This window comes from Frankliniella occidentalis, unplaced genomic scaffold (genome assembly GCF_000697945.3).
Source record: "Frankliniella occidentalis isolate FOCC.00 unplaced genomic scaffold, Focc_3.1 Scaffold3873, whole genome shotgun sequence".
Classification (NCBI taxonomy): Eukaryota; Metazoa; Arthropoda; class Insecta; order Thysanoptera; family Thripidae; genus Frankliniella; species Frankliniella occidentalis.
This window is the reverse complement of record NW_026270926.1, coordinates 6,252-19,070: the sequence shown is the minus strand read 5'-3', so window position 1 is coordinate 19,070 and position 12,819 is coordinate 6,252. Positions and strand designations below refer to the sequence as shown.

Below are 12,819 nucleotides of genomic sequence, written 5' to 3'. Positions count from 1 at the left end.
TACAAATTTCTCTAACTTTTCTCTTTCTGCTTTGTCCAAGACTGTTGTTGCTATGGGAAGGGTCATAGCAATGCTGTCAGGCACATCCTCAGGTTGATCTTGAGAGGTAACACTGGAACCCAGGCTCATCCTTGCTGATGGCCTAAAACAAGGAGAAATTTAATTATTGATACATTACTGTGCAATCACTTGTGCCAAACACATGTTTCTTTAGACACTTACGTTTGTTTGACAAGCTTCTGGTGAGGAAGGAATACTGGGTATTTCTTGACACCCAAACTTATGCTGACTTCATCCGGAGGAGACTCTAACCCACAATGAGGACACTGAGGCTTTCCAGCAATCATAAGTTGACAATCACGATGATAGTAGTGTAGTGAAGGGCACTGAACAAATCGCCCTTGTGTGCAATAGTTTCCACAACCAGGGCAGCAGTGGTGCCTTAATAATCGCTGCCTATGCTGCTCACACACCACAACATAAGGAACACGAGGGCTAGGCCGGTACAGTCTTGCTGATTCACTACCACCCACAGCATTGCAGCAGCCAATCAGACGTCCCTCCAAGGAATCAACAGCTTGGCACATAAGACTAAGGTCAGTTTCCTCAAAAGTCTCTTTACGAACATATAAATTAGTTTTTGATTGGCATAAACACAACCCAGCAGTCCCAGCCTGGCAATAAAAAGAAGTTATCATTTTATGAAAACAAATTTAGAATATGACAGTACACTATTGTAATTTTGTATAAAGGCTGTCACTTACACCAAATGAAATAGCTGTCGATTCTGGATGATTCGCATCTGCAGGAGTATCTCCAGGACTTGGTGATGGGGAGAGAGGATTATCTACAAAAAATGAAAAATAAATAAAAAGATAACATCTACTTGCAAATGTATGACCGTCTGTATCACCAAAAATCATTTAACATACCCCGTCTACTTTTCTTGGCCTTAGAGGTACATGCATCGCCTACTGCAGGACTACGACTACGGCTCTCTGAGGGGAAAAGTTTCATTAAGAAGGTATTTTTGATAAACCATACACAGCCATATTAAAGACTTATGACTTACTTTCTGAGGTTACGCCATTAATTCCTTTTTTAACTGAAGTAGAGTTTGAAGATTTGTTTTTGAGTGGTGGAGAACTCTCTTCAAAGTGAAAGTCAGAAGAGACATTTCTTTGAGAGGGAGCAGAGCGTCGAAAGACTTTGGACCTCTTGGTGACCCCACTGAAGGAATACCTAAGACCCCGAAATGGTTTGTAGCGACGTTTGCCAGTCTTTGTATGTGTGCAATCTGCATCTGATTTGACAGATGATGGTTTAGAAATGGGTTGAGGTGCTGAATCAAAATCCATTTTGGAATCTTCTTTGGGTACATCATTTATGTTATCAGTTTGAGATTTCAATTGCAAAGAGTTCTTTGATTTACCTTCTGATGTTGATTCGGCAGAACTAACAGACAAAGTATCCTGTGATTTGCTTTGAGACCTTTTCCCAACAGACAAGGAATTTCTACCCTCCCTCAAGCTACGAGCAATAGCTTTGTGGGCTTTGTCATCATCTGATTTTCCAATAGAACTTAAGGACTTTTCTTTTCGAGCAATAGCATTTTGAAGAACAGTTTCTCCTTCTTTGGACCAACGCCTTGCAGACCTCTTACGGCCTGAAGCAGGGGAGTCCCCTTCAGATCCTGTCTCTGAGCGTGTAACAGAACGGTTACGTAGGGCTCTCTTTCTAGCTAAACGTTTTTTATTGTCCTCTTCATTTTCATCCATACCTTGATCCAAGGTAGATGAAGGTAAATCGACATTGGGAAGTATTTTCTCAGTAGTAGTTTGCTTTGGCTCACTCAAATCCTTATTGTTAGATGCAGCTGATATGGGCAAGGCACGATTAGGTATAGAATTGCACTTCAGATGTAAAGATTCTGAATCAACACTGAACGTTTCCAATTTTTTTTCAGATCTTCTTTTGTTTACTTCTGGTTTAACAATATTACCTATGTCTCCTGGTTTGAAACTATTTTTGCTGTTAGATTGGTCTTTCTTGCTGTTATTTTTTTTCTCAAGTTGAGAGTCTGAAGCACTATTTTTAACAGAAATAGGATCTTTCTTGCTGCTTGGTTTGACATCTAAAATGGAGTCAGAATTGCTTTTACTTATTATAGGAATTTTCTTGGCACTGCATTTGTCATCCACTAGCTCTGATGTACTGCTTCTGCTACTCGGTGGTTCAACTTTGGCATTGGATTTATTTTCTACATCAGCAACATTAGTGCTACTGGTTGGGATATTCTTTTTACCACTCTTTTGATCTAATACAGCATCAGAGTGAGTTCCTGAAGAGGTCTTCTTAATACCTTTACTGTCTTCAGGTGGCAGAGGTGTAGCATTGTCCACAGAACTATCATTTTGAGAATCCGGATCTGGTGACTCTTTGGGATCTTTTAACACAGGGTTGAAATTACTCTTCATTGCATTAAGAACATACTTGATGTGGGGCTTATCTTTGGATGACTTGTCGCCATTTGGCCAATGTATTCGAAATGAATTTGGGTTGCTCATTTGTGCTTGACAGTTTAAATCCTGGAAAAAAAATTAAGCCATAAGAATAGTTCTGCAAAGAAAAATGAGTAAACATGCAAGTACAATAAAACAAAAAAATGTTAAGACCACAAGCGCCAAACGTCGGTATTCAGTTAGTACAAGATGATTCAAGATAGATTACAGCAAATGTGCCAGAATAACCTTACAAGACCTGCAGACATCACATAAGCAAGATAACTATAACCTAAATCATATCTGAAACCAGACTTCAGGGCAAGGAAACTAGAAGCAGTGGCTGAAAAATTAACGTCTAATTTGGAAAGGGACACTCGCCCGCAACGAAAAATCGGTGCGAGAACGCAGCGCACCGCTGTTTTGTATTGTAATTCATCCGGCGTTATGAATGCCAACAACACCGTCCAGCACTGTAAACAACGCCGAACACCTCCACCGGAGCGCTTTCATTCAACCGCAAAAAGCCTTGGGTCCGGCCCGCGCCCGCCCCCCGGGCAGCGACCCGCGGGCTACAGAGAGACGTTTGAAACCCGTACCTGTTTTACGGGAAATACACTTGCTACCCCTTTTATGCTTGACGGGTCCGTGTCACCACCGCCATGTTCTCTTGCGTTGGCCGTGCGCTGCGGGCTGCGCGTCGGACGCGTCGGCTGCTGTCGGCTCGGCTGGGGGTCACGTCCAGATCGCCCCTCTCGCTCTCTTTCTCGCTCTCGCTCGCTGAGCCCGGAGCGCTGTCCGAGAGAGCAAGAGGAGAGAGACAGCAGAGGCAGGCGCCGCGGTGTTCTGCGGGCTGCGTTCAGCCTTCACTAGCGGGGGCTCCGGGCTCCGGGCCTTCGGGCCGCCGTGAGGGGAGGGACAAGAAGGGTGGCCTGTGGGGGCGGGCGGGCGCGGGCGGCGTCCACCAAAAGAGAAAACGCAAATGCAAGAGCTATCGAACACATCTTTGGAAATGATGTTCTCATTTATTTGGTTTCGGGATATCCGAAAATAATGTGGATTTATGAGTACACGCTGAGCGTCAGATCCCCCCTTTATCCTTGACGCGACGCCCCGGCTTAGTTTAATCTTGATTCCCATCGGATAATGTGTATCTTCGCTCGGCCTAACGCAATGCGCCAGCACATATCGGCTCACTTTTCGCCGTCGATTCCGTAGTTTGGGTTTGCTTAAAATAGTTTGAAGTGAAATTAAAACTGGACTAACTGGAGCCAAACGGTGATTCTTCATTTGAGGGGCCACATCAAGACGGCACTTCGGTTGCAGGATGAACACGAGCACGGAGGGTCGGCTCGGCCGGCGCGGCCCGGGGCTTGTATCTTCGGCTTCAGCTCTGGCTAATCCCCGCGGATTGCTCGCGACGTGTCGCGGGCTGAGGAGGCGCGGCGCGGGGCCGCCAAGCCCGCGTCAGGACACCGAAAGCCTCAGTGCTGACCAGCCGCGGCACCAGCATACAACGCCATGAAGACCCTTTCGCTGTCCTGCCTGCTGGTGCTCGGCTGGGCCGTCTCGGCGGTAAGTGGTGATACCATAATGGTAACAGCAATATTATCGCGATTTGCGTGATTTTGTCCGATGAAAAACAACTCCGCTGCCGTAGTAACGTGGCGGAATCATTGTATTCATATTTGCCGTGAGAGAACCATGCTTTCCGCGAGTTACGTTTTCAAGCTCGGGAACCTATCATTCTGTGAGAAATTTACATTATTACGCAAGGAGCAAAACAGAGGGCAATCGGGAGCATTTCGATTGATAATCATTTTGACAGCGTTGTCGGCTGAATGGTCCTTCCCTAAAATCTCCCAATCTGGAGTGATGTTACACGATCTTGAAAATGAACATCCCCACCCTACCCGTACTACCGTGCTCATTATTTGCTCTCCTTGTGTGTCGACCAAAGTATTTCTCGTATTTCTGCTCCCACTTTCTGTCGAGCCCTCCCCTCACGTGCCGATCGAGTCCGCTATCAGAGGCGCGGAGTGGGATAATCCACCTCCACATCCATAATCTGTCATTCCCTGAAACTCGCGACATGTACACCAAGCAGTGGCTGATTAACCCCGCGCACTTCTGTTAGTTATGCTGCATCTGCACGTGGCATACTGCGTGCGGGCGGGTTGCCTACTCGCTCGGTCTGTATGGCCAAAGATGGGCAAACCCGCCCGCACTCGTGCAGTACAAGCACAGAACTGCGCGCGGAGTCTATCAGCCACCTGATATCGTCACTCCCAGGTGGCTGATGAACCCCGCGCACTTCTGCAGTTACACTGTATACCTCAGGCTCGAGTACGGGCGGTCTTGACTATCGCCCCTGTACACGCCACGGTGCCTTACGAGCCGAGCGAATAGGCAAGCCCGCCCGCACTCTTGCGTGCGGTTCAGTGTAACAACAGAAGTGCGCGGGGTCAATCAGCCACCTGATATATCGTCCTGCTGCCACGAGGACGAGGATTACAATGGACTGGAGAAGGATTATTGCCCACCTAGAGAGCGGGATGGGTCGGTCTGAACCCTGATCCCCTGGAACCGCTGGTGGGTTGGCGGTTTGTCCTACAGTCCACCTAAAAGTAGGCCAAAAATGCACGGCTCGGATAGGGGTGTGTATTGAATGTTACCGCCGTCACCGTCACTTCCATTTCTTCTCCAGGAGCCGCTGCTGAAGGCCGGCATACCGCTGCTGCCCACGCTGGAGGAGCAGCGGCTCCTGCTGTCCGAGGCCCGCGCGCACCCCGACAGCCTGCACCGCCTGCCCAGCCCCGTGGGGGTGGTGGGGCGCCCGCAGCAGCAGCACGGCGGCCGCGCGCCCCGCAGCCTGGCCGAGCTCAAGGTCAACAGGACCCGGTCGTCGTACGTGCGCGCAGACCCGGCCGTCCCCAGGGCGCCTCGCGAGCCGCAGCCAGGTTAGCCCCAAGTCGCACTGGGTGCGGGTGGGTTGCCTTATGCGCTTGGAGCCGCAAGGCATGGAGACGAGACGATGCGGAAACCCGCCCGCACGCCTGGGGTGCTGGCCACCCACCCGGTACTCCTGTACTGCTCGCGCACCCGAAAGTGATTCGGTCATGTTGAAGTTTGACGTCCGACTTGTGCAGCCTCGGCTGGGCGCGTGTCGGCCGGCCTGCGCATCATCAACGGTAACAAGGCCGTCCTGGGCCAGTTCCCCTGGCAGGCCGGCATCCTGGCCGACTTCGGCGCGGGCGGCAAGGCGTGGTGCGGCGGCTCCATCGTGCACAGCCTGTGGATCCTCACCGCGGCCCACTGCGTCGACGACCAGTGAGTGTTGTTCCCCGTGACAGCGGGGCGCCGTCCTCTACAGACATTGTATGGGCCTGTCCACCTGAGACATATGACTCATACGACCAATGTTTCGTACAGGGCCGACAGCTACACGATCTCGGTGGGGTCCCTCGGGAGCGAGGAGGGCTCCGAGCCCAGCAGGATCGTGTTCAAGAAGTTGAACGAATTCTACCAGCACCCCGCGTACAACCCCTACTTCATCGACAACGACGTGGCCCTCATGAAGGTGCCCACGCACATCACCTTCAACGCCTGTGAGTTGAGTCGCCTGCCGCGCGGGGTATAGCCGGCTCTCCGAGCAGGGCTTATCTCTGTCACGACGACGACACGATCGGCCATCGACCAGCCCAACTACTTGAACCCCTCTGACCGACACTGACCCCCCCCCCCTTTTCTGCTTCTCCCTCCTCCAGGGTGCGCGCCCGTCAGGCTGCCCTCCTGGTCCATGGCAGCCGACATGATGGTCGGGAAAACCGGCACCGTCAGCGGCTGGGGAAAGACGACTGATGGTAAGGGCACGAGTACCGCAGTAGCTCTCTCTCTCTCTCTCTCTCTCTCTCTCTCTCTCTCTCTCTCTCTCTCTCTCTCTCTCTCACACACACACACACACACACACTCGTGTGTGACTGTTTGATCAAACCTGTTTAAACAATCTTGGTGTGTACGTACCGGTTTTCACGCCTTTTGCTTTTCTGTCGATTGTTTGCGCGTGCAATCAAAAGAGTCGCAAAAGCAAACTCTCGCAGAGTCTGAGTTTCACCTTCATCGTGCTCTCGTTGCAGCTGACAAGTGGATCTCCAAGGACCTCATGTACGTTGAGAACACGATCGACGACGGCAAGGCCTGCTTTGACACCTACGGCAACTCCTATATCCCGAACAAGATCTGCGTGAAGACCACGGACAAGCGCAGCTTCTGCAGTGTACGTATATGGGGTCGTCCAGAGAGTGCGCCCGTTTTTCTCAGATTCTTTTGGCCAATTAGTTGATGACGGGAGTTCGGCGCCTGCGATACTTGGGGTAGGCCACACCGCAGTACTCGCGTGTACTGCAGGCAAGATGTTGCCTATCTACCAGGCGTTATGAGAGCTTACGGTTGAACTTGGCCGGCTCGTAAACGGCGAATGACGGGCGTACTTCCTACCGCTGAACGTAGCTGGCAGGCATAGCCGTGGACCGAAGACATCTGTCGCGCCACCCTTTAGAGGATGACCACCTGCGTACTGTGAACCATAATATGACACGTTAACCGTTAACGAGGCTCAGGGTAATTCATGGGGGCAAAATGCATTAAACATTTGGAATTAATAAAATCAAACAAACACATGAACGCAGATACGTAACACGATGAGGTATTTTACGACAAAGAAGAAGAGGTGGGTGATAAACCGGTACAACCAGAAATAATAAGGACGACACTCACCCTGTACCAGTGTATCGCCGAACCATCATAAAGCCTTCACCAATCAGGGAGGGACTCTCCCGTGACCGACCAGCTCCTGCAGAAAGGTTTCCGCAGACTGGTCTTCTTCTTTCTCGTCAAATTACTCACAACAGAACCGGTACCTCCCCTCTCCCACAGGGCGACTCGGGTGGCGCGTTCACCATCGTGGAGCAGGACGGCGCCCACACCCAGCTGGGGATCGTCTCGTTCGGCGCCAGGGCGGGCTGTGAGAAGGGCTACCCCACCGCCTACACGCGCGTCGCCTCCTTCCTGGACTTTATCGGCGACACTACCAACATCGCCATCCGAGATTAGAGAGAGGGGTGCGACCGGCCGGCCGCGTCGTTTCGGGCGAGTCATAGACCTGCGAAAAGAGTGCTGATTGCGAAAGGAGTGGACGCTGATGCTGCAAGATTCGGATTTTCCTAACAAAAAACAGTAAATAAAAATCTCGAGTAATTGATGATTCTTGTAAGTACATCTGCACTGACTACCCATCTAATCTCCCAGCGCTTTCGCCTGCCCATGCCACATCCGACTGACGGGTGGCACGATATCCTGGGGTTGCCTACATACATGGAGATGCAAGTTGCCTCCTTACACTGTTAAAAAAAAAATGTAAATTTACAACGAAAGTTTGATTAATTTTGTTAGCAACACAGGCTGTTTTTTTTACAGGACATACTGTCTAAAAACATCATTAATCAAAATCTCGGAAATAAAGTTTCTGACCGAAAGCAGTCAATTTTGTTTTGCTCCTCTGTGAAAAAAAAGTTGTAATAATACGAGGGTATTATTTTGGAACGAAATGTGTTGCTAACAAAATTGACTACTAACTCATGCCTTGTACATGAACAGCAAAGCAATAGCAAGTAGTTTTTGATGTAGGCCAATAAAGGCCGAATATCACAAGTTTCGAGAGGGTTCAAATGAAAACAACGCCATTGAGTATGAAATTCCGCAACACTGCTGCGTATTCAGTTACACACGGTACATAATCTCTTGTCTACAATAAAAAAAATCACAGGAGTAACGATTTTACCAACAATAGAATGTGTTTTGAAAACACAAAAAAATACGTGCGCTTGAAAGTTGTTTAGGACCGCGTGGGGCAATTCTCAGACGCGGGCGCGTAGTTCTCGCATCCTCACAGTTTAAGTGAACAGCTGCGATTGTCCCCTTCAACTGCAACGTTGCATGACTCTGGCGTCGTTGATACCGCGAAGTGTTTGGCGTCTTACTCTTGAGTGACGTTGAGGTTGTGATATTTCCTAGCCAACACCTCTCTCCGTCATTTACTATGCTACTGTTTTTATCTTATTTAGTGGGCAGGTTCTTTCATTCCGGTGTCCACACTCTAAATGAGAGTGTAGAGTGTAGTGCCAAAAAAACGTCGGAAAACTCCACTCAATGACTCACCTATCATAATTTTCACAGTTGTTATAGGGTCCATATTTTGAATTATGATTTCGCGTAGAGACACCTGCTAGGACAATTTTAGTCAAATACTTCGGCACAAAGTCGCTTTGGTGCAGGTCTGGTCGCATTTTACGTGTCAATTGCCTTTTTAGACAATAAGTCTGTTTTTGGCAATTGCAAATTGTAAAATATTACTTTTTGTCTTTTTTTCCCCGTAAAAGATCTTTACGTTAACTTCGGACAGCTTGTAGGGGGTTCAGAGAACGTTCCCGGGCCGTTACGGGGACGGGAAGGCGACAAGGCGACCGTTCCCTGAGACGAGCCAATGACTGTTGAAATAAATAATGAGTTATAGGGATTTCGCAGGACCTCCGAAACGCTTAGGAATGACCAAAGCACCAGGCTCAGGAGCCACCGACTTCAAAGGGGACACCTGGGCACACCATCTTTGAAGTTATTAGCTATTCCCAGCCACTCCGAGGAAACCGCCCCCTCCTGTCTCCTCAGTAGAACCAGAAATGTTTCATATGCCCCCCCGCCCCCCCGGCGGGACCACTTCCGGTTGTCGACTGGGGTCGAACTTTGGTATTTGAGCGCAGCACGGAACGAGACCCGGTTCGGCATTTTTATCCTTCGTGCAAAACGCCTCCTTCTCTGATATGGTCCAGATCAAAACCATACGAGCACCAGTCGCCTACCATCAGGCGTGTTTTTGCAGACTGAAAAAGAGGAGGGGGCAGGGCAGGCATGTGTTCTGAAGTGACTCAGCGCCCTTTGTTCACGTACTTGGCGGAATAGCTGCACACTTGAGATAACATTTGGCCCGACGCTGACGGTCCTGCAATTTATACGGGGACAATCCAAGCGGTTCCTCAGTTCTTCTGGCTGCAGCAAACAGAAAAGCTCCAGGTAGGCACCTGCTGGCTACGCTGTGGCCGGGTCTTGTCTTAAGAATCATTCGAGAGTCGGCTCTCCTGATATTTCCGAGTTACCATTTTTGCTTCTTCCCTCAATCAGGATGATCGGCTGGACTCTTACCGCCCTGCTCGCCGGGCTGGGCTTTGCCCTCTACTCCTACCTGGCCAAGATCTTCACCTACTGGACCAAGCGCAAGGTGCCGGGCCCCAAGCCGACCCTCCTCACGGGCAACTTCGGCTCCAACCTCATGGGTAACAAGAGTATCGGTGACATCGCCGACCAGGTCTACCAGGACTACCGCGACGAGCCCGTCGCCGGCACCTTCGTTATGACCCAGCCGCTGCTCCACCTCCACGACCCGGAGATCATCAAGCACGTCCTCGTCAAGGACTTCCAGGACTTCCACGGCCGCGGCATCTACGTCGAGTCGGAGCGCGACCCGCTCACCGCCCACCTGTTCAACCTGTCCGGCAAGCGCTGGAAGGAGCTCCGCGCTAAGATCGCGCCCACCTTCACCCCGGCCAAGATCAAGTACATGTTCGAGACCATGAAGGAGTGCTGCACTCAGCTGCAGGACTTCGTGGAAGCCAAGGCGGCGGCCAACGGTGGCCGGTACAACGCTGACATCCGCGAGATGCAGGCCCGCGTCAGCACTGACGTCGTCTCCTCCGTGGCCTTCGGCATCCAGAGCAACAGCCTCAAGACTCCCGAGTCTGAGTTCCGCCGCATCGGCACCAAGGTCGTGGAGCCCACCGTGTTCAACAGCATCCGCCTCATGGTCCTCTTCTTCCTCCGCGAGATCGCTCAGAAGTTCCAGTTCACCATCACCGTCACCGAGATCGAAACCTTCTTCACCAAGCTGGTCGCCGAGACCGTCGCCTACCGCGAGCAGAACGGCATCGAGCGCGCCGACATGCTTCAGATGCTGATGCAGCTCAAGAACAAGGGCTTCGTTCAGCCTAGGGAGGGCGAGGAGGCCGAGCCGGTACCTGGTAAGTGACGAGTCAACGCATACCTCCTCTCGGAGCGAAAACCTCTTCTCAATCTCACAATCTCGCCTGTTTGCAGAGGACGGTCAGCCCGGAGGCAAGCTCACCATGAACGAGATGGTGGCCCAGGTCTACATCTTCTTCATCGCTGGCTTCGACACCACCTCTGCCACCACTTCCCTCACCATGTACGAACTGACCAAGAACCACGACATCCAGGAGAAGGTCTACCAGGAAGTGCAGGACGTTCTGAAACGCCACAACGGCGAGGTCACCTATGAAGCCATCATGGAGATGACCTACCTCGACAAGGTCATCAACGGTGAGTGATTTTATGGTTGTCAGCGATGAGAGCGATCGTTTCGCAAGTCAAATGTTTCGCCATAAACTCGATCAAGTTTCAGACAGCAGCTGCTGAACGATTACATGTCGCGGTTGTTGCGAATATTCACCTTGTCAAGTCTTCTATAAGATCGCCTGACTAAATATATCATCTTTCCTCCCCTTCCGCAGAGACCCTCCGCATGTACCCACCCCTGCCCTTCCTGAACCGCGAGGTGATGGTGAACAGGGAGATCCCGCTGACCAACATTCAGGTGAACAAGGGCACGCGCATCATCGTCCCGGTGCGCGCGCTGCACCACGACCCCCAGTACTGGCCCGAGCCCAGCAAGTACGACCCCGAGCGCTTCAGCGAGGAGGCCAAGGCCAGCAGGCCCGCCCACGTCTACCTGCCCTTCGGCGAGGGACCCCGCGTCTGCGTCGGTAAGTAATATCCGGTCGAAAAGGGAGGCGTTCAGATACAGTCATTTCCCTGACGATGAAAAGGAAACAAAATGGTTTGGCCCCTGGTAGATATCCAAAATCACGCGACAAGGCCCTTAAAAGTTAATTAGGACTGATAGGGAGTTAGTTGGCCCAATCAAGATAACTCTCGAGAAAACTCTGTCTGATGTTTTTTCTATTCCTACTCAGCACAACGTCTGGGCCTGATGCAAGTCAAGGTCTCCGTCGCCATGCTCCTGTCGCGCTTCCGTCTGGAGGCCAGCGAAGACACCCCCGCCGAGGTGGAGTTCGCTCCCAGGTCCTTCGTCCCGCTGCCCAAGAAGGAGCTCAAGATGACCCTTGTCTCCCGCCAGATCGCTGCCGCCTAAACTGAGAGCAATTATCGACGACATTAAAATGACCTCAACGTGATACTTGTTACCCACAAGACTGCTGCAGCCGCAACCTGTGCCTGATATTATATTTAGAATAAGAGTAATAAATGTGATTTTTTTTACTCTGGAAAAAACTTTAATAAGGGATGTAAAACCTCGGATAAAAAGCCACTACACCCCCACCCCCCACCCCCACCGGTTCCAAGAAATGTCGGTGGTATTCGGTGTCGTGCCTGCACTGAAAAAAAAAATGCAGTGCTGCTAAGGACATGTCGGTCATAGGGGCCTGTTGCTGGCCAAGAACATTTTTGTTGCTAACCGTGCGAGTGCGACACTGTCCTTCAATCTCCGGTGGAGTGTTCTTGAGCCAGCTAAGAAGTCACTGACCCAAGGACCGTTTGTTGTGCGGTTAGCAACAAAATGCTCTTTAATCCGAACCAAGAACAAATTTCTGTTTAGGGTGTTATAGTTCATTCGCTAAATGTAGACACCGGCATTGGCATCCCTCTAAACCCGAGGCTCCATTGTAAGCGTCATTACGATGTGTGGAGCCCTGTCCCCGTTCCCCGCCCGACCCCTGGCTACACCTGCCAACATCTTTTCATGGGGAGAGCGGAGGTGGGCGAAGCAGGCGCGGGTGTCTTCGGCAACTCAAGGCAGAGGGATCGACCCTCGTAATGAGCGTAACCAGGCCGTTTATGAGGGCGACAAAGAAGGGCCAGCAATTGTTTCGATTTCCTTTGCGTGCCGGTGTGTCTACATTGAGCTAATAGCTATCCTTAGCTCCACAGTATTTTTTCTTCAGTGTATCAACTTTCTCAACTCGTTGAATCTCAATAAGTGACCACACGTGCGTCGTGTGGCCACAATAGCCGTGATTGCGACCCAGGTGCGGTATAAGAGGAGGGGGGGGGGCGATGGCGTCCCCCATCATCTCTAGAGAGCCGCTGAAAGGTAGGCAATTTGTGCCACAAACCCCTGTAAGTAGGCAACCCGGGCTGCACCGCCACCCCTGTCCGCCAGGCCTTATACCGC

The 12,819-nt window shown here is 51.0% G+C and overlaps 3 protein-coding genes across 3 annotated transcripts; 2 read left to right on the top strand and 1 right to left on the bottom strand.

The window, feature by feature from the left end:
- Nucleotides 1–16: 16 nt before the first annotated feature.
- LOC127752091 (uncharacterized) lies at nucleotides 17–2,770 on the bottom strand (the record flags this gene model as incomplete). Its single annotated transcript, XM_052276659.1, has 7 exons — nucleotides 2,756–2,770; nucleotides 1,073–2,588; nucleotides 933–998; nucleotides 765–847; nucleotides 474–674; nucleotides 223–386; nucleotides 17–142 (listed from the first exon to the last, which is right to left on the bottom strand). Coding segments are annotated over exons 1-7 (2,171 nt in total), but the record flags the coding sequence as incomplete, so codon positions are not given.
- A 1,138-nt stretch (nucleotides 2,771–3,908) lies between these two features.
- On the top strand, nucleotides 3,909–7,761 carry LOC113218124 (brachyurin). The gene is made up of 7 exons (XM_026438328.2): nucleotides 3,909–4,076; nucleotides 5,209–5,461; nucleotides 5,651–5,831; nucleotides 5,934–6,109; nucleotides 6,269–6,364; nucleotides 6,638–6,777; nucleotides 7,437–7,761. The coding sequence occupies exons 1-7, from the start codon at nucleotides 4,023–4,025 to the stop codon at nucleotides 7,611–7,613; spliced, it is 1,077 nt and encodes a 358-aa protein (XP_026294113.1). The 5' UTR covers nucleotides 3,909–4,022; the 3' UTR covers nucleotides 7,614–7,761.
- Nucleotides 7,762–9,460: 1,699 nt separating this feature from the next.
- LOC113218123 (cytochrome P450 6k1) lies at nucleotides 9,461–11,906 on the top strand. Its single transcript, XM_026438327.2, has 5 exons — nucleotides 9,461–9,626; nucleotides 9,735–10,627; nucleotides 10,704–10,946; nucleotides 11,138–11,389; nucleotides 11,600–11,906. The coding sequence occupies exons 2-5, from the start codon at nucleotides 9,736–9,738 to the stop codon at nucleotides 11,776–11,778; spliced, it is 1,566 nt and encodes a 521-aa protein (XP_026294112.1). The 5' UTR covers nucleotides 9,461–9,626; nucleotide 9,735; the 3' UTR covers nucleotides 11,779–11,906.
- The last annotated feature ends 913 nt before the right edge of the window (nucleotides 11,907–12,819 follow it).